We start from the raw sequence: 27,910 nt of genomic DNA on the forward strand, positions 1-27,910 counted from the left end.
AGAAGACAATAATTTAGGGATTAGGGTTTTATAATTGAAAATGGACTAATTTGGATATTATTAAGCAATTTCAGGTACCAATTTGAATCAAATTCAAGTTTGGTACATATCAGCATACAACTGGAATGCCACATCATCAATCTTTAGACGGCACTTCTGCAAGGGACTAACAGAGATGCATTTTTTTGAATTTCAGGGATTTAATTGGTCATTTTAAAAAGTCAAGGATTAAATTGAATAGAAAATTGAAATTCAGGGACCATTTTGGGCATTTACTCATGCTAGGTTTGATTGAAACTAAAGAAGGAAGTGGTGTCAAAAATAGATATACCACGTATTGGGAAAAATGCTATGGTGGGATGGGAGTATATATAATTTATAGGTGTTTTTCAGGGTTTACTGTTAATGTAGGATTAGATGGTCTTCAAAATCAGTATTTGCTACAAAGACGAGAGATGGTTGTGTATTGATGGAGTGTTGCTGAAGCCTTTTTAAGTGTATATTTTGCTTGGTATATGATGTGTATGTGCGGGGAGAGTAGTTGATAATGTGAGTGTAATTGAGTTATATTATTGGGTTGTATCAAGTTTCATGTTGTTTTACTATAGACTTCAATGAAATAGGACAAGTGGAGAAAATAAAAGGTTCGAACAGTTTACCTGCGTCTATGAAAAATTTTAAAAATTGTTGTTGGGGTTTTTTGTGGTAACTTGAAATTTTTGGCAAGAAAGAAATGAGAGGTTCCTTAAGAATAAAGAGTTAGGTGTTGAAGAACTTATTAACAAATCCTTTTTGAGCTACAAGGAGTGATATGGTGTCGACTCACTTGGTTGTCAGGCAATACCGAATATGACAATGAGTTGTTGGGAGCTGATGTTATTATGTTCTTTTTTTTTTCTGTAGCATCTATGTCTTTGTCTGTTTATTGCTCCACCTTATTGTGTTGAACTTTTTTTTAATAAAAAAATTGAAAATTGACTATCAAACTAATTTGATTTATAGCGAAAATCAATTGTGAACAAACTAATAAAAAAAATATAAAAATCAGTCAATTGATTTAATTTTTTAGTAATTATCAGTTTAAAATAATTTATTATCTATTATATATTACTAATTTTACAATAAAAATATGCCACATGTCACTCCTTCGTTGTAATTGAAATCAAATCTTTCTCTTCAAAATTAAAGAGTTCTTCCCTCCCCCCTCTTTCTCCTTTTTTCTATCTCCCTTATTTCTTTACTCACTCTATCTCTCTTATATATCATTATCAATGACTAACTACAAATTTAACAATCAAAATATACAACATGACATTCTCTAATTATATTTAAATTAAATTAAAATTAAAATTAAAATTAAAATATAGCTATATTATATATTATATTTATATATTACTAACTAATTTAATAACTAAAATGTGTCACACGATACTCTCTTATTAAAATTTAGAAAAAATATTTCCCTCCAAAATTAGTAAACCTCTTTCTTACATTCTCTTATCTACCTCTCTCTTTTTTTCTATTTCTCTCTATCCTTTCCACTCTATATATAATTTATAATTTATATTTTTAGTAATTTGACAAATCAAAATGTGTCCCCAGATATTTTTTTATTATAATTAAAATAAAATTTTTTCTTAACTTCCATAATTATCAAACTCCCTCTCTCATTTTTCTTCTTTATCTTTCTCTCTCTTTTCTCTCATTGTCTATTTTTTTCTATTTTTCTATTCTACAAAAAATAAAATTAACAACATAATATAATTTAAATAAAAAATATTATTATATACATATTTTTTATTTAGTTTTAAATTTTTATCACTTATATTTTTAATCTATATTTTCACTTTTTTTCTTTCAAATATTTATTACATATAATTTAAAAAATACTAATGTTATGATTAAAAGTTAGAATCAAGATTCAATTATTTAAAAAAAAAATTTGAGTTAATTTTATAACTATCCATATAATTTTTTTTATACTAATATCTAATTATATTTTTATATATAGAGAGAAAAATATCATTTTTTAAATAAGAAGCATAACAATTAATTATTTTTATTTGTACAACAAACTTAACACCTAATCAAATATAAAAGTATACACGTTAAATTCTATCAAATTTTAGATAATGAATGTTAAAATTAATTATTAGTAAAATATTAAACTCTTTCATATGAAAATAATAACTAAATAACTTATTATTTATTTTTTTTTATCTACAGAGATCATGATAGATCTTTTTAGCCGACGAAAATTTTTGTTCCTTACGACCTTTTTGTAAAAATAGTTTAATGGTATAAATTTTTTATGTCATAATCTATAATCTCAACACCGACATAGTTTTAAAAGATTTATATTTTCATAATATTATTACGGGTTAAAAATATTAATAAAATATTAAAATTTATTTTTTTTAAAAATTATTTTATATTTAAATATATGATTTTATTATATTAAATTTATTTTAGTTAGATTAAACTTTTAAACCTCTAATTTTATTGATTTATCTAGTAGTTTTCATAACCCTAAAAATAAAGACTATATTGTGTTAGCAAAATTTACCAAAAAAAGAATATAGCATTGGCAAACACTTGGTCTAATCAAGTGAAGTATCATGTTTCTCAACGATGTTGTCAAATCCAGCAAGGTCCAATCAAATGGGGTATCATGTTTCATGTGTAGCCCTTCATTGATGACACTAGCTTCTCCTTCTCTTTAGATATAGCTAGCGGTATTTGTCGCATAATTAAAGCTGACAATAAAGAGCCTCCAATGGTGGCATGATTATGTATCTTTATGTTACATACACTGTTTAATTGCCATCTTAGTTGGTCAATGGTCTATGATCTAGTCGGCTACTCTAACATTTTGGAACATAAATATTTTAAATAAAGAAAACACATTCTATTTGGAAAGTTGTTCGGGTATAAGTTGCATAACATTTAGACATTCATATCATGGAGCTTTTTTAAATGGGACAAAGTATATTTTTGGTTTTTGATTATCCGATATTTCTCATAGATTATAGCCATTAAAAATCTGAATAAATTAAATGACAGATTTAAAATTTTATTAATTATATTATAACCATATTTATATTTAGGTATTTTTAAAAATAATTTTATTTCGAAATTTTATTTTTGTGGTTTTAGTCTCTTTTTCAAAAACATTATATTATATATAATAACAATATAATAATCATATTTTTATTTAAATATTTAAGTATTTAATTTGAAACCATATTTTTGTCTTTTTATTCTCTCATAAAAGATAAATGTGATATTGGGATCGTTTATTTGTATTTAGAGTAAAAGTATTTTAAAATTTATCTTTTGAATTATTAATTTATTTTTGATCTGTCAAATTAAAAAAAACAGGTAAAAAAAATTGTGTATTTGTACTTTTTAAAATTAAGATAAAAACAAAAAAATTTATCAAAATAAATATTTGCAGATTATTCGCTGTGAGAACAAAAACAAAGACCGCAATCTCCCGTAAGAATTAAGATCCACCACCATAAATAAATGGGAATGGGATTGGGAGGAGAGCTCTTCATCTCACTCACGAAACGTGCTAAATCTCTCAAATTATAATATAAAATTGATTATATATATATATATATATATATATATATATATATATATATTATAGTTATTATTGGCTTTGTTAATATGAGATCTAGCTAATACTATTACAATATTGTAATTGACAATATATGAATATTCGGATAAATCATCTCTATAAACCAAAGGAAGTTTAAAATTATTTGAATCTTCTAAATGTAAAAACGTTATTTGGATGTCTCGATCAATAAATTTATGTAACTCGGATTTAATGCATTTGAATTAGGTTTGTTAGTACTAAATCGAATCTAATGAATTTGAATTATTTTAGTTCGGTTTCAAACGTAAATCGAATTCAAATTCAGTAAATTCAAATTAGAGCAAACACTAATAAATCAAATCAATGAGTATTGATTTACATGCACACTACTAAATTGAATAAAAAAGTTTCGATTTAGCCTTCTTATTGAATTTGATTTATACATGCTTCTGGCTAATGGTAAATCGACTTCATTAGCTTCGATTTACTATGAATTCTCATATACATATAAAATTGAGTTAATTTGATTTAGTATATGCCTAACGTATATAAATAGAAGATGAACGTAAAATTTTCACCATAGTGAAAATCACAATGGCTAGTGATGAGATTTTTTTAGTTCTGGTACACTATAGAGGGTTGATTATGAAGAAAACGCGATCAGGAATTAAATTTACTGATAAGGACCCGCTAAGTGTTTTTCTCAAACTTTCGACGAGTTTCACTGAGTTTCAGAATATTATACTCTAGAGACTGGGCTGCATGGTGGGAAACGGGTGGATAAGTTATTTTATAGAATCCCGATTTTCGTGTTGCGCAATGATGTGAAGTACGATTCATTTGTCATAAGCAGACACAAAGATTTGCAAGTTCTGTTTTATTGTCGTCGGCAGTTTCGAGGTGAGGACCTCAGAGTTGTTGGCGAAACTTGTGGATGTGGTATGTAGTTTTAGAGGTTCGAACCAAAATCTTCAATCTTCAGGACATCCAGCCTGCTCTAGTTCCATGTCTGTTGGTGCCTCGTCAATTGTGCCAGTGATTGTACCTGAGACAGTTTTAGTTGCATCTCTATCCTTTGCAGCTAATTTGAACCGCAGTGGTGATGTAGGAATTGGCGAAACTGGATCCTTGGGGGAGGTTGCCATGGCCATGCCCGGTACTCCTATTATGGTCCCAGTTTTCGAAGAGGGTGGAGTACCAGATGGGGTTGAGGATACATTGCATGATGATGATGTTGATGATGTGGAGCCCACTATGATAGCTGATGATAGTGATGATGACATAGTAAGGACGACTCCATGCCCTCTAGCTTGGCGACGTAGTGTAGCCAACGAATGTGGAGCCATGTACTAGACTTATCCCCGAACAGCTGCGTTGATAAGAGTATCATGATATACGTCCAGGCATACCTCCTAACCGTCTCATCATCTGTCCTCTATGGAATCTCACTAAATGTCTTCTAAATCCAACTGCACTTCACCGTGAACTTGTCGATTCAGTTCGCAGGACGCAAAACACCCAGCAGCTCCTCAAACCATGCCCACGCTGGGCGGCCACCCTCGATATGTCGCTCAAAGCCCGTGAAGCATCCCCTGACATATTGACTGTCGATTAGGAGTCCTAGTTGGTACGCTACATCCTGCAGCGTGATCGTGCACTCAATGAATTGCATGTGAAAAGTATGCGTCTCTGGACGCCATCTCTACACGAATGCGCTCACCAATGGCTCGTTCAATCAAAACCAAGTCTTGTTCAGTCTTGCAAGATGGTATAAACCGGCCATCTGCAAGTACTGAACGATCCTGTCAACGGCATACCGTGTTGCCTTCTCATGCTGGTGATACATCGATGGGCTGGACAACGATAGAAAATTTTTTATTACAACCATAACAAAACAGTGTTCGATCTATAAAATTCTAAAATCACTAAACATTGCATGCCCAAATTTTTAAAATATCATTTACAATAACACCCGACAAATTGTTCATAGGATCCAATACAAAACACTAAATAATTCATGACCCAATTCCAAAAAAAACTCTCCCAAAACATATAATCTCACACGTTCAAACAAAATAGAAATGCTAAAACTAAATGGACTTAACTGCGTGACTACTCAATCACTCAGCATATTTTATAAATTTAATTACTTAAAAAATTATCGCAATACTTAATCAGCATCATGCTTGCAACAGTTAGGTTATTTTGCACCAGAATCCTAAACTAAATCTCGCTGAATATAAATTTAATAACTTAAAAAATCTAACATACTCTACAACCCTAACTAACCTTTCTAGAAACCATTTCAAGTTCTCAAAATCTAACCAGCTAATAGCTTATTACTTCTAACTAGCAGTTATATTAAAAAAATAAGGTTCTAATTCCTAACTAATTAACTACTATAAACAACTACTACAAGAACCATGTTCACATTACTAGGAGGACTAATTTATGTATAAAACAAAAATGAGTAAAGTATCATTTTTGTCTCCAACGTTTGGGGTAAGTCTCAAAGTTGTCCCTAACATTTCAACCGTTCTATTTAAGTCCCTAACGTTTCAAAATTAACTCAATGTTGTCTTGCCGTTAGGGATCCGTTAATAGAATTGGCGGTGGGACAAAATTTAGACAATTTTGAAACGTTAGGGACTTAAATAGGACAAAAACGTTGGGGACAAAAATAATATATAAAAATAATTTTTAATTTTATCCTTCAATAATATCAATTTTTTACTATACATAGTATTCAATTATTTTTTAATCACATATAAATAAATTACAGTTAATCACATTATTTTCATTCTAAGTAAATTAATTTTTTTATAATCTTACTCTTAAAGTAATGTAATTTTTTATAAATAAATAAATTTTACACTTTCATTCTAAATAATGTAATTTTACTTTCATTACTTAATCACATTACTTATACTTTTTTTTAATAATTTTACACTTTCATTCTAAATAAATTAATTTTTTATAATCTTATACTTAAAGTAATGTAATTTTTTTAAAAATAAATAACATTTACACTTTCATTCTAAATAATGTAATTTTACTTTTATTACTTAATCACATTACTTAAATTTTTTTTATAATTTTACACTTTCATTCTAAATAAATTAATTTTTTTATAATTTTGCGCTAATTTTTTATAAATAAATAAATTTTATACTTTCATTCTAAATAATGTAATTTTACTTTCATTACTTAATCACATTTCTTATAATTTTTTTTATAATTTTACACTTTCATTCTAAATAAATTAATTTTTTTTATAATTTTACACTTAAAGTAATGGATTTCTTTTATAAATAAATAACTTTTACACTTTCATTCTAAATAATGTAATTTTACTTTCATTACTTAATCACATTACTTATATTTTTTTATAATTTTACACTTTCATTCTAAATAAATTAATTTTTTTTATTATTTTACACTTAAAGCAATGTAATTTTTTATAAATAAATAAATTTTATACTTTCATTCTAAATATTGTAATTTTACTTTCATTACTTATTCACATTACTTAAAATTTTTTTTATAATTTTACAGTTTCATTCTAATCACATTACATTATTTATTTAGAATGAAAGTGTAAAATATATTTATTTACAAAAAATAAATTTATTTAGAATGAAAGTAATGTGATTAAGTGTAATTTACCTATATAGATATGATTAAAAAATAATTGAATATTATATATAATAAAAAATTGATATTATTAAAAGATAAAATTAAAATTTATTTCTATGTATCGTTTTTGTCCCCAACGTTTTCGTCCTATTTAAGTCCCTAATGTTTCAAAATCGTCTCAATTATTTTGTCCCGCCATCAATTTTGTTAACGGATCTCTAACGACTGGACAACGTTGAGTCAATTTTGAAACGTTAAGGACTTAAATAGGACGATTGAAACATTAGGGACAACATTGAGACTTACTCTAAACGTTAGGGACAAAAATAATACTTTACTAAACAAAAATTTTTGTTCATTAACCTCTTCATGGACGGCACTAACAATATGCGTGACTTTATCTAATCGATAGAGACAATTCAGATCGTCCTCCATGTGTACAGATTTAAATTTTTTGGGGTTTCTTTTCAAGATTTGGAAGTAGGTTGGTAGGGCGTTGGAGAGGGACATTTTTTGTGGCTTGTAATTCGAATAAACTGATTTCGAATTGTATATATAAGTACAATAACACTAAATTGATTCCATTTGATTTGATTTAGTATAGAACTTCAATGCTAGTAAATCGAACCTATAAGTTTCAATTTAGTATAAGACTTCAATGTTAGTAAATCGAATCTATAAAGTTCGATTTATCCTAAACCATCAAATCGAAATCATTTGTGTCGATCGATTTGTTATGGATGAAATTCAAATCTTTGCTGCCCATTGTAAATCGGCCTTGATCAATTCGAATTACTATGTGGTAGGTTAAATCGAATCTATCTAGTTTGATTTAGTAGTATATTACTTCGTCAAAGTAATTCGAATCCATTAGATTCGATTTACTACTAACAATCCCAATTCGAACTCATTAAATTCGATTTACATAGAAATATTGAACGAGACATCCAGGTAACGTTTTTGCATTTGAGAGATTCAAGTAATTTTGAACTCTCTTTGGTTTATATGGGTGAATTACCTTGAATACTCTTATACGTACGACTGAAATAGTTCGACATGGATGAATTTTTATATTATCTTTTAAGCTCACTAGTATTTTTATCCGTAATTACATTACGGGAGTATAAATCTTTTAAAACTAAGTCGATTTTATCCTGACATTATAGATTATGGCACAAAAGATTTATAGAATATAAAAAATCAGATAATAATATTTTTAGTTATTATTTTCATATGAAAGAGTTTAATTTATTACTAATAATTAATTTTAATATTTGTTATTTAAAAGTTGAAATGATTTAACTTATATAATTTTGTTTGGGTGTTAAGTCTGTTGTATCAATAGAAATAATTAATTTTTATGTTTGCTATTTAAAAATAATATTTTTTCTCTTTATGTATATAAAAATATAATTAGATATTAGAATAAAAAAATTATATTGATAGTTATAAAATTAATTCAAAATCAATTTTTTTTAAACAATTGAATCTTGATTTTAACTTTTAATCATAACATTAGTATTCTCTCCAAATTATATTTAATAAATATTTGAAAGAGAAATAAAAATATAGATTAAAAAGATAAGCAGTAAAAATTTAAGACTAAATAAAAAAATAGGTATATAATAATAATAATAATAATAATAATTTTTATTTGAATTATATTATTTTGTTAATTTTATTTTTTGTAAAACAAAAAGATAAAAAAATAGAGAATAAGAGAAAAGAGAAAGAAAGATAAAGATAAAGACTGAGAGATGGAATTTGTTAATTTTAAAAGAAAATATTTTATTTTAATCATAATAAAAAATACCGAGTTACACATTTTGATTTCTCAAATTACTAATATAAAATATAAATTCTAAATTATATATCGAGTGGGAAGGGTATAGAGAAATCGAAAAAGGGAGAGAGATAGATGAAAGAATTTAGAAAGGAAGTTTATTAATTTTGGAAAAAAACTTTTTCTCTCAATTTTAAAAAGAGAATGTCATGTGACACATTTGGTTATTAAATTAGATAATAATATATAAATATATAATAAATTATATGTAGAGTGAGAAGGATAAAGAGAAATAAAAAAAAGAGAAAGAAGTAGATGAGAGAATTTAGAAAAAGAGTTTATTAATTTTGAAAAAAAATAATTTTTTTTAAGTTTAATAAAAAATATCATGTGACATATTTTATTATTAAATTAGATAATAATATATAATATAATATATAACTCTATTTCAATTTCAATTTTAATACAATTAAAAAATATCATGTGTATTCAAAATTTGAAGTATATAAATCAATCAATTCTAATTAATTAGAACTAAGTTAGCCGGGTAGCCGTTGCAAATTTGCAAGTGGATGCGCCTTTTTAGTGCAACATTGCAAGGTGTCACTACATTATTATTAATAATATAAGCATATGATTTCATATGTCCCACATAATCAAAGTTTGTGATCGCGCAATTCAAGCTTGAAAAAAAAGTTAGTTAGTCAATGAATAAAAGGGAAAATACTCATCATTTTGAGATACAATTATACAATCAATAGTAAATTATGTGTTTATTGAATGAGCCACACACACTTGTATAAACTATTAGATTTTAGAGTATATATTCATTTTGGTCTTTAAAGAATTTTGAACCAAACACTTTAATTTCTAACTAAAATTAATTATTCGATTGGTCCCTAATAATTAATTTTGTCAGTCACTTAGGTCCTTGACTCCGTTAACTCTAACGGAAGACAAAATGGTTCCTAACAACTCTAACAGAGGACAAAATGATCCCTGACAAACTCTAATAAGGGACAAAATGATCACTGACCTCTTTATTCGAAAACGATACTATTCTTCCCCAATTTTTATCATATCTCGCATAGTTCTAACATTCATATTTTCCTTCTTCACCTTCATAGTCTTCTTTTCCATCTTTTCCTTCCTCCTCTTTAACTCCAAGATTAAGCCATGGTGTAACTGCTACACGTGTCGCACCTACCTTAACATGTTATGAACCATACACTTCCTAAATCTATATGACTAGTACATCCACCTCCTCTGCACTTCACCTACCAAAAGCATCCACTTCCACATTCTCGATAACAACATCACCTCCAACCACGACAACGTCCATGACATCCTCAAGACCAAGTTCCACAACTATCCTAAGGGCACGCCTTTCTCCACTCTCCGGCATGTAATATAGATTGTTGAATATTAGGACATCATGAGAAAATTCTCCTTCGACATCATATGCAAATTATCATTTGAAATAGACACTGAGTGCTTCATTCCTTCTTTCTCAGAGTCCAAGTTAGCAGACAGCTTTGACCTTGCATCCAAGCTATCAGTATAACGAGCAATATCGCCGTTGCCGCTCATATGAAAACTGAAGTGATTACTGAATATTGGTTCGGAGAAGAAGCTAAAGGAAGTAATCGGAGTGGTGGACAATGTGGTCATGGAGATGATAGGGCAGAGGAGGAGGGAGATGGCAACGACGACCACTACTAGAAAACTAGTTATTACAGACGGATATTTCCGACGGATTTTATCCCACGGAAATACAGACGAAATTTCAGAGGGATTTTTTGTCGGAAAACCAAAAAAATAGATTAGCATAAATTACAGACGGAAAAGAGAATCCGTCGATAATTCCGTCGGAAAAATTATTTTTTTTTAATGAGAAATGGTTACAGACGGAAAATCCGTCTGTAATTAAGTAAACAAAACAGTGCATTTTATTAAATTAGTACAGACGGAAAAATCTGTCTGTAATTTAAAATTTTCCGTCGAAAATGTTATATTATGCGTTTTATGATCGATTGTGCCCAAAGCCCCAAACTCTATTCATTTACAGCACCAAATCAAACGAGCTCAACCCAGCTTCTTCTTCTCCGTCGACCAGCTTCTTCTTCTCCTTTCCTCACCCACAGCGCCACCGCCGGCTACCCTAACCGCCGCAGCTACCTTCTCCTTCTTCTCTTCTTCTTCTCCTTCTTCTCCATCATCTCCTCCAGTCAATGCTGCGGCTACCTTTGCGCAAGCCCTAGCTCCGTGGTGACCAAAATCGGTTCCACCGTCAGCCGCAGTTCCACCTCTCTCTTTCCCCCCTGTTCGAACTGTAGAGAGTTCAATTAATTTTGTTTAGTTAGTTTGATTGTTTCTGCTTCCAAGTTTTGGTTTCAAAATTCTTTTATTTTCTGTTGAGTTCAATTAATTTCGTTTAGTTAGTTTGATTTTAGTAATTAGTTTAGTTAGATTTGTTTTCTGATTAGTGGATTTTTAGGTTGTTAAAATAGGATTAGATTAGGTTTTGATTCTGAATAGCTGAGAAATGTTTAGATTGTTAATCTGGATTGCTGAACAAACAGAATTCAGAGAAACACTTGTGAGTTTTTCTTTTTCTTCTTCCCTCCCCTCTATGAATTTTGCTGTGCACACCAAGTGTTCGATGGTTTGCTTATTTGTTGGTTTGACCTAACATGCACATCAAATGTTTGTTGCTTTTCTTTTATGTGTACATAAGTAGTAATATGTATCTTTATTCTTGCTATTTCACTCTTAATTAATTATTTTTATGTTGCAAGTTCTGTCAAGGGGAGGGGAGGCTGTAGAGATGACTACTGACTATGAACCTAATACTGAGTAGGGCAGCATTGAGAACAGAGGTGGCTTTGTCTCAAACATGCCAGGTTCTTCAACTAACCCTGAATTCTATGCTTTGTTGCTACTGATATTCAGTGCTGATTTTTGTGTTTTCATTCATCATTCCTTTTACTATAGGAACTTGAGTTTCGTATGCTGTGATATTAGTAGAAGATCTAAGAAGGAGAAATGCTTCATGGAAGAAGAGATTGATAACCATGTAAGAGCTTAGAACTTTAGTAGGATATATTGTGCTGTGATTAATCTCTATTTACATCTTGCACTTGATAACAATGTACATTGTATAGAATCTGAATTCATTGATGCGACACGGAAGCATGAGTCTCGCGGACGAAAAGCGAATTCTGAGGAACATAAACACTCATCAGAGAGATGCTGATAAATTTCAGTCACTAGAAGTGCTTAGAAATATTGTAATTTAAGGACTTATAAGTTATGATCTTTGATTTGATTAAAAATTTATACCAAGGTATGCATTGAAGTTTGGAGTGTTGAAAAATTTAAACAGATCAAATGGGGTTACTATGAGAATCATTGCTATAAGCTACCGAGAGAAATTGAATAATTCAAAGACCAAAGGAAATAAACTCTACTATATTTCTTAAGCCCTATGATATTTGGTACATTGCACTAAACTTGCTATATCAGCCTTGGGACTTCACATTTCTTATACCAGCGAATTTAGCTCTGAATTTCTTTGTATTAGATGAATTGTTAAAATCTCAATTCTATATTTTTCTACATTAAGCAGTGTGAATTTCACACTAGATCGTCAATTCTGTTTCTCAATGGTCTTTGTGGTGCATGCATAGAAAGAAGTTAGTTATCTGTTCTGATTTCCTCTGTTTTTGATCCAGACAAATCTTTGGTATTGATTGGTTGTTCAGCAGAGATGGTAATAAAAACAGTTGAATTGCTGAAAGGCTTTGCATCTCATGAAGAGATTATGGAGATTCTTGCCACAGTGGCTGCAGATTTGGGGGATGTCATCGATGTGAGTTTCTTGCAGGTCAAACCTTTGAGTATATTAGGCATGATTGTTTTTGTGAATTGGAGAATATGTGCTTAAATTAAAGTCACCGGGCATTATCTTTTCCATGTTGCTTTCTTATTTTTTAAGTCAAAAAGCTTTCCTTTGGTCATGGTTCTTTGGTTTCATTATTTTATTATCATTTTTTGGAAGATAGATAGGTTGGCCACCACTTCTTATTGGTTCTTTAGATTTATAACAAAAAGCATCTACCGAAAATTAAGTTGAATGGCATCCAGTCATGGTAGATCAGGTTTTTAAGTGCTTCCTTTGCATACCCTTTTTTGCCTAATACCTTCTGGATGTTCTTTCTTACTTTATCACCAAAGAAATAATCTAATCAAGTAGTTACCAGATGAACAATTTATGTGATCAAGCAGTAATGACATTATTTATTCGGATATAAAAATAGCAGCATTCATAGTAGACTAAGAGCTGTTTAGTTTTTTAATCAGCACTTATTTGACGTCAGCAAATGAAGTTAAATGAGGTTAAAATTTATCATAAAGAGAAAAAGAAATTGGAAAGTGGAAACGGAGTAATCAAATTGGGGGAAGAAAAGAAAAGAAACTTGCAATTATATAGTTTAAGTATGTCTTTTGCATTGCAAATTGCTTTAGTTTAAGTATGTCTCATTAATATCTGCTAAGAAGAAATCTATAATTATTTGCAAGATCTAAGCTTGCTTGTTTGTTTTTGGTTGCCAGAATCACTTTGACCAAGAAAAATGCTCTTCACATAGAACTTGCGTTTAGAAAGAGTCAAAATTCAAGTTTAAAAGCAAATTAAACAACAATACACTATTTTGATTTATCTCATTTTTTTAAAAACAATATATAAGTTATATATTGGTGATTCAGCTGCATAATCCGTGTTTCATATCTAAAGATTTCTTATCCTGTAGGATTTAGATTAATATGGCATATAATTTTAAATTCTTCGGTTGTTTTTCACAGTTCCATGTGATCAGAACTCGAACTGAAACCTGTAGGAAAAAGGTGAGCAGTAATTGTGGTCAATCACATAATAATAATATTGCTTTAGTTATTTCTTTGATGAATGATTATTGTTGGTGTTAATTAAATTTTACAATATACAGGTGAAAAGCTTGGAGCATATGAACGGAAATCTCCTTCTTGAACTTGTAAGAACTTTGGTTTATTTGTTTTGATTAAAAATGATATATAGAGGATGGAAAGAAATGAATTAATGATGGATGCTGATTCATGTCCATATCAGGTTCAAGAAGAATTCATGCACATATGGCTAATGGATGCTGATTCATGTCCATATTAGGTTCAAGAAGAATTCATGCACATATGGCTGATGGATGCTGATTCATGTCCATTTTTTAAGAAAGAATTCAGTTAATCTTTCTGTAATATATGTAAAATTGTGTAAAATTTAGTATGGTTGAATAATATACTGAGGATTATAGTTGATAATACACTTTGTTTATGTTTTGAATTATATTGACTTGCTTATTTATAATAATTTTCTTTTAGTTTTATAATACGATGAATTTGTTTATTTTTTGTAATATTATAAATATTCGAATACAAATTAGATAAAAGTTTGTATTAAATTTATATTTATTTTGTATGAAAACAAGTTTATTTTGCAATTAGAAAAATAAAAAAATTCTATTTTACTTTACAGACGGATTTACAGACGGATTTTCTGTCTGTAATCAGAATGTGGGATGATTTTTCAAAGTTCAAATTACAGATGGAAAATCCGTCGGAAAATCCGTCTGTAATTACAGACGAAAAATCCGTCTGAAAATTCGTCTGTAATTACAGACGAAAAATCCGTCGGAAAATCCGTCTGTAATTACAGACAAAAATCCATCTGAAAATCTGTCTGTAATTACAGACGGAAAATCCGTCTGTAAGTTCGTCGTCTTCAGGAAATGGAGAGAGAATTTACAGAGGGAAAATCCGTCGGTAACTGGTAAAAATCCGTCTGTAATTTTCCGACGGAAAAAAAATCCGTCGGTGAATAATTTCCGACGAGGCTTTTACAGAGGGACAAAATCCGTCGGTAATTTCATCGGTAACCAAAAATCCGTCTGTAATAAAGACTAAATCTGTCTGTAAATCTGTCTGTATTAATCCATTTTCTAGTTGTGGACGACGGGTCTTAACAAATCAAACTTGATGTCTAGATTCATGGGTTCCATCGAAGACAAGTAGTTGAGAGACATAGTCATTAGTTTCCTGAATATGAATTGGTTGTGAACAATTTGAGAATTTTTTTTCTTGTGAGTATTGAAGTTGCAGAGTATGCATTGTGTAGCTTGAAATTACAGTGTTAGACTGTTAGTGTTATGCGAGATATGATGAAAATTGAGAGAGAACAATGTCGTTTCCGAAAAGAGGAGACCAGGGACCATTTTGTCTCCTGTTAGAGTTGTCAGGGATTATTTTGTCCTCCGTTAGAGTTGACGGAGTAAAAGACCTAAGTGACTGACGGAATTAATTGTTAGGGACCAATCGAGTAATTAATTTTAGTTGGGGACTAAAGTGTCTGGTTTGAAATTCTTTGAGGACTAAAATGGGTATATACTCTAGATTTTATTAGATAAAAATCAAAGACAAATGTAAAAGAAGAGCGTTAATGGACTCTAATAAATATCGAATATCCTAGTACATAAATAAATGCTTTAAATAGTAATACTTTAATACACAATACTTTAAACGGCAACAGAATCTTTTATTCTTAAATAATTAAATATAAAATATATAAATACAAAATATATGAGTATTTTTATTTATTAAAATTAATTATTATGTAAATTTTTTTTATAATATTTAAAAGTTATATTAAAATAATCTTTTAAACTGTAATATAAAAATATAAATAATTAAAAATTTATTTTATATTACTTGACAAATAATTAGATTATTATATTCAAAATTTATTAACTAACTACTTTAATTAAAGATATTATTATATAATATAATTTTTTATAAAAATATTTTAAAAATATAATTTATTTAAAATATCATATATAATACATGAAAATATTAATTTTTTTATTTTTTTAATTTTTTTAGAAAAATAGAATAAATAATATAATTTTAAATACATACCTAAATAAAATAATTGATATTTTCATGTATTATATATAATTTTTTAAATAAATTTTACTTTAACAAATATTTTGATAAAAAATTATATTATATAATAATATATTTAACAAAATAATTAGTTAATAAATTTTAAATATAATAAACTAATTATTTTTCAAATAATATAAAATAAATTTTAATTATTTTATATTTTTATGTTATAGTTTAAAATATCATTTTAATATAATTTTTTAATATTATAAAAAATTTTTACATAATAATTAATCTTAATGAATAAAAAAACTTATATTTTTTGTATTTATTTATTTTATATTATTTAGAACAAAAATTTTTTACCTTTATATAGTAAAATATGTGATAATCTTCTTAATATATATATATATATATATATATATATATATATATATTAATTTTTTTATATATTAAATAATTATAATAGTATAATAACATTGAAATTAGAAAATATATTAAATCTGTTACAGTAAAATAATTTGAAAATTATTTTAATATAATTTTTTAATATTATAAAAAAATTAGCATAATAATTAATTTTAATAAATAAAAATACTCATATATTTTATATTTAATTATTTAAGAATAAAAGATTATATTGCTGTTTAATGTATTATGTATTAAATTATTGTCATTTAAATCATTTATTTATGTACTAGGATATTCTATATTTATTAGAGTCCATCAATACTCTTCTTTTATATTAGCCTTTACTTTTCATCTAATAAAATCTAATAGTCTATATAAATGTAACTCATTCGATAAACACATAATTGTTGAGCTCATTTTAGACATACTCATATCTCCTCTCAGCACACAAAAAAGACACATTTTCATAGTGAGACATATATGTGGTGCAATAATGAGAATTTCGATGTTTCCAGTGAATTGTGCTCATAGGTTTTTTTTTCCTTGAAGAAACTGTTGTAGATAAGTATTTAAGTTAGTAGTAGTTTGGAGTGAATCTTTTTAATTAAGAAATTAACTTGATCATTCTAAGTATATACCTTTTTGTGTTAGAACACGTTTATATATAATGATCAAATTAGATTTAGATAGCTAATCTGTTTCAACTAACACTACAGGAAATATACTTAATATTATCGAATTTACCATTAGATTTAGCGATTAATATTACTAACAGGTTTAGTGATAGATTTTTCAATAATTACGAGTAAAAATTCGTCCCTAAAATAATTTATCGTCAGATTCCAAATTTTATAGCTAAACCTGACGGTAAATAGAAATACGAAAATGAATTAATTATATTAGCGCTAAATTTAGTATCGAAAATTTTCGACAATAACACGAATTTATGAAACACGACGTTTAGACAACGACTAACACCTTACCTCAAATTTATCCCCCGGTACAGTTGCCATAAATTCAAAATCAGAAATCCTCCCTCTCACTTCTGTAACTTTTCTTCCTTTCTTGTCTCTTTGTCTCTCATTATTTTTTCCCTCTCCTGTCTCTTTGTCTCTCGTTGTTTTCTTCGCCAGCCACCATTCCTGTCCTCGCAGTAGTGCCTCCGATTCTCTCCGCAGCAAACGAGTTCATCTCCTGCATTCCCTAGCCAAGCCATCAAAGGTTTAGACGTTGCTATCAGGGTCTGTCGTTGTCGCCGCTACTTCGTGGGTCACCGTCATCATTGTTGACCGTCATTCTTCCTCCAGGTTAGTGTAAATCCTACACATTCTTCAATTATTTTATTTTTTGTTTAAAAAAAATCCTAACACTACTCATTAATGATAAAGGTGGGAGAAGCTTGCACGTAGCCATCAGGTTTAGTTTTCTTAATTTTTTAAATTTTTTGTATATTTTTATATATATTTTATTAATTTTGTATTTGTTTGTTAATTTTAAAATGTAAGTTTATTTGAAATTTTAATTTTTAAAAATGTCTATTTTAAATTTTGTATTTAAATTCTGTTCATCTTTTTTAATTTACTAGTTAGGGTAATTTTGGTTTTAAAATTAAAATTTAAAATTTAAAAATTATAATTTTTTGAAAATTTGTGTTTAAAATTTGTATTTTTTATTTATATTTATTAAGATTAAATCAATCTGAAGGTTTTCTATAGTTTAGAGAATAAGGTTGAATTTATGCTCTCTTTTAAATTTGCACACTTTAACTTCAATTTGGGTTAATTTTACTATTGTTGTTGAGTATGCAATATTGATTATATAGAAGACAATTTTGTTTTGTCTCTTAACGATTAAACAAGAACAGACCAAACATATTACTTTTGAGTAAACTGAGATGCTGTGACTTCTGCTGATTTGATTATGCAGGAGATAATTTTATTTTGTCTTTTATCGAATAAAACTAAAAACAGAATAAAGAAGAGAAAATGATACAGTCATATATCTTGATTCAACTACCATGTGCAATGTAGTCTACATCCAGTCTTCACCACAATTGTGGTGGAATTTTTACTATCTTTCACCAAGATTACAATCACCAATTGCCTAGGATTCTACCCGATCCTATCTGGGACAAACCAAACTTATATCCAAGCTTGATTTGGTTAGGTTCACTCCCTAAACTTTTGACCATTAAGTACTCACCCAATTTAGCAAGGGAATCCTCTTAAAATCATGAATTACAAAACATAAATATATAAAAAAGAGTTTGAAATAATCTTATGGCTTTTCTCTAAGAATATTCTCTTTGTCTTTTTTCTCAATGATTTTTTCTATTACCTCACATAATGCCTTTTTTTATTGATAAGAAACAAAAAAAGATAAAAACTGAAGAATAGAAATTTCAATGTAAAGACATAAAGGAGAAGAAGGGATAGCTTGAAAGGTTATGAAGACTCAAACAGTGTGCTCACTTTTCTTGCCTCAATTTTCGGTCATTTACCCCTTTTTAAAGAAGAGTAAAACTTTGAAAACTTGAGTTTGGTTGAACACTTTTGACTTGTTCTTCTTCTCTAAAATTCAGATCGGAGATGCAGAGGAGAGATGGGATAGCAGCAGTGATTAGAGTGTTAGCATGCATCCTTATCTTACTGCTTCTCGTTCTTCCTTTTTTTTTTTTGCTTCAAGGATCTGAGCCATTAATCCCTTATTTGGCTCCAAGCTTTGTTTTTTATCTTTGATTTATAGCAGTGATACACAATCTCCATTTTTTTCATCTTATCTGAATGATGCATGTAGGAGGAAGGCAGCTTCAACAAGCTACAATGGAAGCACAAAGATAAAAATGTTATTTTGATTTTTTTTTCTGATTCAATCTTTGATTTAATTTTTGCTTTTTGCACTAGCTTCTGACTTTTCTTCTTCTTTCTTCTTTGTTACTTGGATTTGGTAATTACTTTTTTTATTGAACTCTAAGCTTATCAACCCTTTCTACTTGTGAAAGTTCTCTTTCTTTTTTAATCTAGGATTAGTCACGTGGGTCACAAATTAAAGAGAGATGAGAGTGTCTGATCATTTGTTTACGGGCTAAAGAAAGAAGAGTGTGCTTGAAGGTTGTGGTAGGTTTAGAGAAGGGGGTTGAATCTATGCCTTCCTCTTAGGTTGCTGTTATTACCCTTTTAAAATAAATTTGTAATTCTGATTCTGTTTGAACTTAGCAGCGGAAATTTATGAGACAATTTATTTTTGTCTCATAAATATCAGAAAACAGAACACAACAGAGAAGAGAAAAGCTAACACCAGCAAGTATCCTGGTTCGGTTGCCTTGTGCTATGCAACCTACATCCAGTCTCCTCCACAACTATGGAAGAATTTCACTATAGTTAACAGTATTACATACACCAATTTCACAGGATTGACCCAATCCTTTCATACTCAAGTTCTAACCTAACTTGACATTGGTTATGCTAATACCTAACTATTCCTCTTAGTGCTGACCCAACTAAGAAAGGGATACCAAAACAGGTACAAGATACAAGACACTTAACCAACTTAAAGAAATCAGAAAATAACTCTAGGCTTTTCTCTCAAGTGTTTCTCCCAGCCTTTTTTCACTCATGGCTTTTTCTTAAGCTTTCTCACAATGCCTTTTCTCTCAAGAATCTACAGAAAGATAAACTTAGAAAAGTACATTACAATCAGTAAAACATGAAGGAGATTGACTTCATCAACAGCCTCTTTTGCTATGTAAAAAACCAGCTTTGCAAACCTCTGATTTAGTTCTTCAGTATTGGCCGAATGCTTCTTTGATAGAGAGCATTATCCAAGTAGAGAAACTTCACAGGGAATACTTCACAGAACACAACTCTCAAACTCTGGTTTTTCTCTCCTTACTTCTGAATGAACAGCAAGCTTCTTTTTATCTCCTTGCATGTTGCTTGGTTCTTCTTCCAAGATCAACACCTTGAGCCTTGAGCTTCACCAACCCACAGATTCACTTTTTCACCTTAATCCCCAAAGTAGAAACTCTTCTTCTGACTTCCTCATCTTGACCGAAAGTCATAAAACAGCAACCATTGAAATCTTCTCATGGTCAACTTGATCTTAGCCATTGAAAAACTACTTGGTCCCCAAGTATCACTTATGACCGTAGATGTGAAACAGAATAGGGTAGAGAACAACTTTTCCTTGAATGCCATTTTCGGATAGAGCAGAGAGTTGGGAAGAAGAGATGAGACTGAGTTGCATGTATGAGGAAAAGATTTACCTATAACCTAAGCTTGATTTGGTTTGGATTTGTTGAGATGACTTCTACCTTTCAAGCTCAGTTTCTCTTTCTTGCTTCTTTGGTGACTATCTTGGTGAAGAAGCTCTTTCTCTCTTTCTCTTTCTTACTTTTCTGAAACTGATTTGACTTAGACCATAGAGAGGACGTTGCTTTGGTAAAAGCAAGTGAGAGGGAATGAAGGCTTCAATCTTGTATGAGAAGCTTGGTGGGATTAACTTGAATTGATGGATACAGGCTTGGATCGGGTATCCATTAGCTTGGCCTATTTTGATTTCTCAACTTTGATTCCTTTTTGGGCTTTGTTTATTTCATTAACCCATTAGCCTTGTTTTATTTTTCATTCCATTTGGGCTGTAAATCAGATTTTGGCCTGCAGCAGTTTTATAAATAATTAGTAATATGAAATTATAATTAATCAACACTAATTATTTATTTGCCCAAAAATAATGTTTGTCATCACTAATTAATTTAGTTAATTTCTTAACTCAACAATCTCCCCCTTGATGACAAACATGATTTTAGAAATAAGCAAAAGAAATGAGTTTGAGTAAAGTTTAGAAACTCCCTTTGATTTTTGTCATTTGCTTTTATGTTGCTCCCTCTTTCCTTTTCAAAATTTGCTCCCCCTAGATTTATGCTCTTCTCTTCTTTCCTGTTTACATATGCTTATATGGAACCAAACAGATGCTATGCACCAACCAAAAATGTAGCAAACAGTGACAGTTTTAATGGCCAAAATAGAGCTTTAACACATCAGGGTCAGGGTCAAGATAGCAACATATCATAAAGCAAGTTTCCAACCTCATTCACAATAGTTCACAATATTTGCAAACAATTGCAAATCAAGCTTATTAAAATCTGCAGCAGTCAAACAAAGTTCACAAAAATAGTAATCAAAGGTAACTTTAGTCAGAATAGCATTCTAGCTATTGCTTCTATTACTCCCCCTTTTGTCATCAAGGGTTGATAATAAGCATGACCCACAAAAACATCACTATAAACCCTGCAAGAAAGGTCATGAGCACAGTCCAAATTACTAACTAAACTCCCAAAAGTGCAGCAGTATTCAAAGTTTTTACAGTCATCCAAGATAACAAAAATAAGTCCAACAGTAGCACAAGAAAACAGAGTTTATGAGACAGAAAACAGAGCAGCATCAATAGTTTTTATGAGACAAATTTTAGGCATCAGATCCATCCCCCTCTGAAGCAGCTTCCTCTTCAACATCAGTGGCAATGTCTTCATCATTATTAAGGTTATCAATGAAGGTCATGAGCACAGCCATCCTATCTATTGATTTCTTCAGGAAGTTCTCATGCTTGCTAGCTAGCTTCCTTTGTTCCTTGCTCATGGCAATCAAATAATTTGATTGGGAAACAAACTCTTGAGCAACATCCTTGACCACATTCAGCAGAGCAGATTTCTTTCCAGTGGAAATGGAAGTACCCTCAGTGGAAGGAGGAGGAGAGTCATCTGGGATGTACTCTTCATCATCATCATCTAGAACTACTCTCTCAGATTGAGTTGGTCCTTTTTGCTGTTTCACTGAACCACCTCCCTTTAGATATGAATGTCTATTTTCATATTTCTCATTGGTCAAGTCAACACCAAAATACTCAAAAATCAAGTTAGAAACATGCCATAAGGAAGAGCTTTGTCTTTTCACTCCTAACAGAATCAAACATGTATCTAACCATCAAATATGCAAATGAAAGTTCAGTTTTGGTGAGAATGGCATATAAAACAAGAGTGTCAGTGTATGAAACCCTTTGATATGAACCACTTTGAGGAAGTATGATGTGGTTGACCATTCGGTGCAACTGAGCACGTTCATATCCAAGGGCTTTGTGAGTGGGTGTAATACCATCAACTAAGGAGACATGTTCACAGATACTAGCCAGGGCATCATTGTATGAAACACCAACTCCTTCATCCCACTTAACTGAAGTGTAAGCACTAGGCCCAACATCAGTATACTTCAAAGCATCACTGATAGTCTCATTGTTTAAAACTATATCTCGGTCCTTTACATATGAGTGAGCAGTGCCTTCATGATAAGTCATATTAGCATAAAATTGTTTAACCAACAAGGGATAAACAGGCTTTTTGATATCAAAAGATGATTCCAGTCCAGAAAAATCAAGTTATCAACAAAAAGAAAACCTTTTCTTTTCAAAGATTGCAGATCAGCTAGAAAAGATGGACACAGGGTACGATACTGGATAACCCCTTCATAAAAATCATTGTTCATGGCAGATTTGAATCTATAAGAGTTATAGTTCGAATGAGAGGTCAAAAAATGAGCTTTGTGATCAAACGGCCAATGTCAGGTTCACTAATATGAGCGCACAGGGACTGACCTTGCCATGGGTTGTGGTGGTTCAGGAACAGGTTCCTTTGTCGCCGGATGCTTCCCTTTGGATGAGGATGGCTTTGAAGAGCCAGGTTTTGAAGAGGCAGGTTTGGAAGGCGTCGCCTTTGGTGGTGGTGTCGGTTTGGCAGAGGCAGGATACCTTAGAGTGTTCTTGGTACGAGCCATGGGATCAGTTCGAGGACGAGAGGTAGGAGGAGAAGGTGAAGGAGTGAAAGTGTTGTCTTGAGAACGAGTTGATGGTCTAGGATATCCTGAAAGTTTATGGATTTTCTCACGCGGTGCTCTTTTAGCAATGACTTTCTTCCCCATTTTGGTTGAATTGAGGCTTTTGATGGAAGAGAGACAGTGGAGAGAGAGGAAAGAAACCGAAGGGTTTGAGGAGAAGTTATGGAGGGAAGAGAGGGATATTGGTAACCGTACCCAAAAGAAACTTCCTCAAACCATGCAACTGCATCACTGTTGAAAAGACTTTTGAAAAGACATGACCTCATTTAAGAAAGATTTTATTTGATTTGAAGAAATAATTTTAAAATATCAGAAACCCTTTTTGAATAAAACTGAAAATTCTTTTAGACAAAAAACATTTTAATGAAAGCCCTTTTTGCAAAAAATTTAAAATAACCACTCAAGCCAACAAAAATCTCAACCAAGCAAAAAATGTGACATTCATATTTGGGCCCAAAGATGGTTGAGTTTAAGAAAACACATAGGACCACCCATGATCTAAATTTTGAGCATGGCCCAGTTCAACTAACTCTTGCCAGAAGCCCAGAACACACTGAGTGAAGGGAATAACCATCATCTGCCCAAAATTATCTCATACCTGTTCATGAGACAAAATTGCTCCAGCAAGCACATCAGTAATTTTTAAACAAAGAATCATAATTCAAGATTCCAAGACTAGTCCTAAGCATGCAAAATCGTCCTCAGGCAGTGGTTTAGTGAAAATGTCTGCCAATTGCTCGTCCGATTTAACAAATTGAATACTAATCCCCTTTTGAACATGTTCTCTATTGAGTGAAATTTCACTCAATATGTTTAGTTCTTGAGTGCAAAACTGGGTTTTTAGAAATGTTAATGGCACTCATGTTGTCAAAATAAGAGAATATTTTCGCATTTAATTTGTAGATGTGCCATGATCATATCTAATGATTCTTTTAACTGCAGAAAGATGTGACTCTTTAGGTTTGGATTGGAACCTAGAACACAATCCAACACTTTGCACAATATCAGGTCTAGAGGAAGTTAAGTACATAAGAGAACCAATCATTCCTCTATACCTTATCTCATCAACATCTTTCTCAGTTTCTCCCTTATCTAATTTAGAACTAGGATGCATGGGTGTTCCCATGGGTTTGGCATTTTCCACACCAAATTTCTAACTAATTCCTTGGCATACTTTTCTTGATGAATGAAAATACCTTTTTCAGTTTGTTTAATTTGCAGCCCAAGGAAGAAATTAAGTTCACCCATCATACTCATGTCAAATTCACTTGTCATGAGTTTTCCAAATTCAGAACAGAGGGATTCATTTGCTGATCCAAAAATAATGTCATCAACATATATTTGGACTAGAATAAAAGAATCATTAGAATGAACAATTTTTCAAAAGGAAAGAGCTAAGTCTCTCATACCAAGCTCTAGGAGCTTGTCTTAAACCATAGAGAGCTTTAGACAATTTGAAAATATGATTAAAATGTTCTTTATTTTCAAAACCAGGAGGCTGCTCCACATACACTTCTCTATCTATCACACCATTCAAAAATGCACATTTCACATCCATTTGATATAATTTAAAACCACAAAATGCAGCATAAGCTAAGAGAAGTCTTATGGCTTCCATTCGGACAACAGGGGCGAAGGATTCATCAAAGTCTATTCCTTCTTCTTGGTCATATCCTTGAGCCACTAGCCTTGCCTTGTTTCTTGCAATGCTACCATCTTCTCCCAACTTGTTCCGAAATATCCACTTGGTGCCGGTCACTTTCTTTCCACTTGGTCTTGGAACCAAAGTCCATACTTGGTTCTTTTCAAACTCAAGAAGCTCATCCTCTATAGCTTTAACCCAAGAAGGGTCACTAAGTGCTTCCTTGACATTTTGAGGCTCTATTTGTGATAGAAGGGCAATGTTGGATCCTTCATTTGCCTTTCTAGTGGAAGACCTTGTTTGCACTCCATGAGAGACGTTCCCAATGACAAATTTCTCAGGATAATTCTTCAAGAATCTCCACTCACGAGGTCTGGTGGACTTGGAGGCAGATTCAGTCACCAAGGGATTCTGGGCGCTGCTGGCTGCAGGATTTCCTTCAGATTCATGAGACAAAATGGAATTGTCTCTTGAATTTTCAGCATTAGCAGTTTCTGGTTCAGCTTGTCCAGAATTTTCTTTTCCATGATTTTGAGCAGTTTCATCCTCCTTTTGAGCTTGATTTCCTGCATCACAATCTTCCAAAATGTTTTGCACCAAGTTAGTATCACAAAATGTAACATGTATGGACTCCTCAATAATTCTAGCATCTTGATGATAAACCCTATATGCTTTACTAGTTGTGGAATATCCTACAAACAAACACTCATAAGCCTTTGGATCAAATTTACCCAAATTTTCTTTGTTATTTAAAACGAAACATTTACATCCAAAGATGTGCAAGTAATCTAAGTTTGGTGGGTAACCTTTCCAAAGTTCATAAGGGGTTTTCTTAAAAAATTTCCTTATGATTGTTCTATTTAAAATGTGGCATGCTGTGTTAACCGCTTCAGCCCAAAGGAATTTTGGAACATTACTCTCACAAAGCATAGCTCTTGTCATCTCTTGTATGCTTCTATTTCTTCTTTCCACAACACCATTTTGTTGTGATTTTCTTGGACAAGAGAAGTTGTGAGATATTCCAAATTCCTCACAAAAGGATTCAAACAAATTATTTTCAAATTCAGTTCCATGATCGCTTCTTATAGAAGATATTTTTAAATCCTTTTCATTTTGAAGTTTCTTGCATAAAGGTTCAAAGGCTGAAAAAGCTTCATTTTTGTGTGCAAGAAATAAAATCCAACCAAACCTAGTATAGTCATCCACAATTACTAAATCATAATGTTTACTACCTAGGCTTTGAGTTCTTGTTGGACCAAATAAATCAATGTGTAGCAACTCAAGTGGTCTTTTAGTAGACATGTCTTCCTTTGGTTTAAAAGAACTTTTTGTTTGTTTTCCCATTTGGCAAGCATCACAAGTGATGTCTTTGTCAAACTTTATCAAAGGGAGACCTCTTACTAATTCTTTCTTTACAAGTTTATTTATTTGAAACATACTTGCATGGCCCAATCTCTTGTGCCATAACCACTTTTCAGATTCTTTAGAGTGAAGACAAGCTACATTTTGATTCTTTAGTTCATCAAGAGTAAGCCCATACATATTATTGAAACGCTTGGCAACAAACATCACTTCATTTATCTTTTCATTAACAACACAGCATTCAAGCCTTTTGAAAACAACTAAATATCCTAAATCACACAGCTGACTTATACTCAAAAGATTGTGCTTTAAACCACATACCAAAAGCACATCATCAATGAAAGTAGATTGCTCATTACCTACTTTTCCAACAGCAATGATTTTACCTTTACCATCATCTCCAAAGGTCACAAAACCTCCATCATACTTATTTAGTTTGATGAAGTAGGTTGACCTTCCAGTCATGTGCCTTGAACATCCACTATCCATGTACCACATGTCCTTTTTGTTCTTGGATGCTAGGCAAATCTGCATGATGAGTTTCAAGTAGCCTTAGGTATCCAAATTAATTTGGATCCTTTGAAGTTAATCCATCTTGGTTGCCCAAGTGCATTGAAATCACAAATAATATTGTAAACTTTGTTTCCAACAACTCTTTTTTCAATGAAGCATTGTGCATACGAGTGACCAAATTTCTTGCAATTAACACATTGATTTTTTGATGTGTGCCGCTGAAATTGAGGTGAGTTATATTGCTTGAAATGATTAAATGGTTGGAACTTTCTGGTTTTTGGAGGAGATGCATTTCTTTTGACAAACTGATTTTCGTTATAATTATTCCTCTTTGCAAAAATATTTTCACCAGAATTTTTTTGAATATTTTTACCTTTCGAAAATGAGGTTTTGTTGTAAAATAGTGGTTTCTTGAAAGCATCCTCATTTTTTGAAATGTAACCCAAACCTGGCCGGTTTGGACTCGGACCAGTTCTTGGTGAAGGCTCAGTTTCACTTGTGTTTACTTCATCAAATTTTTCTTCACAAGTTGAAACATATCCGATACCTGATTTGTTTGGTATGGGTTTGGTATTTGATGAAAAAGCCACAAATTTTATAGAGGAAGTATTAGAAACTGCATCTTCCTTGGCTATGTAGCCTAAACCAGATTTTTCAAACAATGGTCTTTGACTTGCAAGTAATTTGTCCAAGTTTTTAGAACCTTGAGCAAATTTTGCTAAGACACCATTCAGCCTTTTAATCTTATCATTTAATCTTTCATTTTCAGCAATTAACTCATGAGAAGGATCCACAATGTGCTTTCCTTTTAATTTTTCAAGTTCAGATTTTAGAAATCTGTTTTCTTCAATGATGTCCAATGCACATTCAGTTTCCTTCACTTTTTCTTTTAAAAAATTATTTTCAGCTCTTAACACATCTCTTTCAGATCTGCATTCATTGTATTTATCAAGCAGTTTTGATGTGTTTAAAGTGAGATCATTAATAATATCATGCAAGTCCTCAATGGTCAAATCATAATAGTTTATCTCATCAAGATTGTTGTTTCCAGCCATGAAGCAGTCTTTGTCATCTCCTTCAGATTCTTCTTCTTCATTTGA

General features: G+C 30.8%; 1 protein-coding gene across 1 annotated transcript; it reads left to right on the top strand.

The window, feature by feature from the left end:
- The first annotated feature begins 11,223 nt into the window (after positions 1 to 11,223).
- Positions 11,224 to 14,430, top strand: LOC130960624 (agamous-like MADS-box protein TM6). Its single transcript, XM_057886070.1, has 7 exons — positions 11,224 to 11,358; positions 11,825 to 11,929; positions 12,021 to 12,102; positions 12,761 to 12,897; positions 13,890 to 13,931; positions 14,033 to 14,077; positions 14,173 to 14,430. Exons 4-7 carry the CDS (start codon positions 12,796 to 12,798, stop codon positions 14,227 to 14,229), a joined length of 246 nt encoding a protein of 81 aa, XP_057742053.1. The 5' UTR covers positions 11,224 to 11,358; positions 11,825 to 11,929; positions 12,021 to 12,102; positions 12,761 to 12,795; the 3' UTR covers positions 14,230 to 14,430.
- Positions 14,431 to 27,910: the final 13,480 nt, after the last annotated feature.

This window comes from Arachis stenosperma, chromosome 2 (genome assembly GCF_014773155.1).
Source record: "Arachis stenosperma cultivar V10309 chromosome 2, arast.V10309.gnm1.PFL2, whole genome shotgun sequence".
Taxonomy (NCBI): domain Eukaryota; kingdom Viridiplantae; phylum Streptophyta; class Magnoliopsida; order Fabales; family Fabaceae; genus Arachis; species Arachis stenosperma.

Coding starts and splice junctions, on each gene's coding strand:
- LOC130960624 (XM_057886070.1), top strand. CDS start 12,796: ATGGTAATAAAAACAGTTGAATTGCTGAAAGGCTTTGCATCTCATGAA. Junction 13,932..14,032: donor CTGAAACCTGTAGGAAAAAG/GTGAGCAGTAAT, acceptor TACAATATACAG/GTGAAAAGCTTGGAGCATAT. Junction 14,078..14,172: donor GAAATCTCCTTCTTGAACTT/GTAAGAACTTTG, acceptor TGTCCATATCAG/GTTCAAGAAGAATTCATGCA.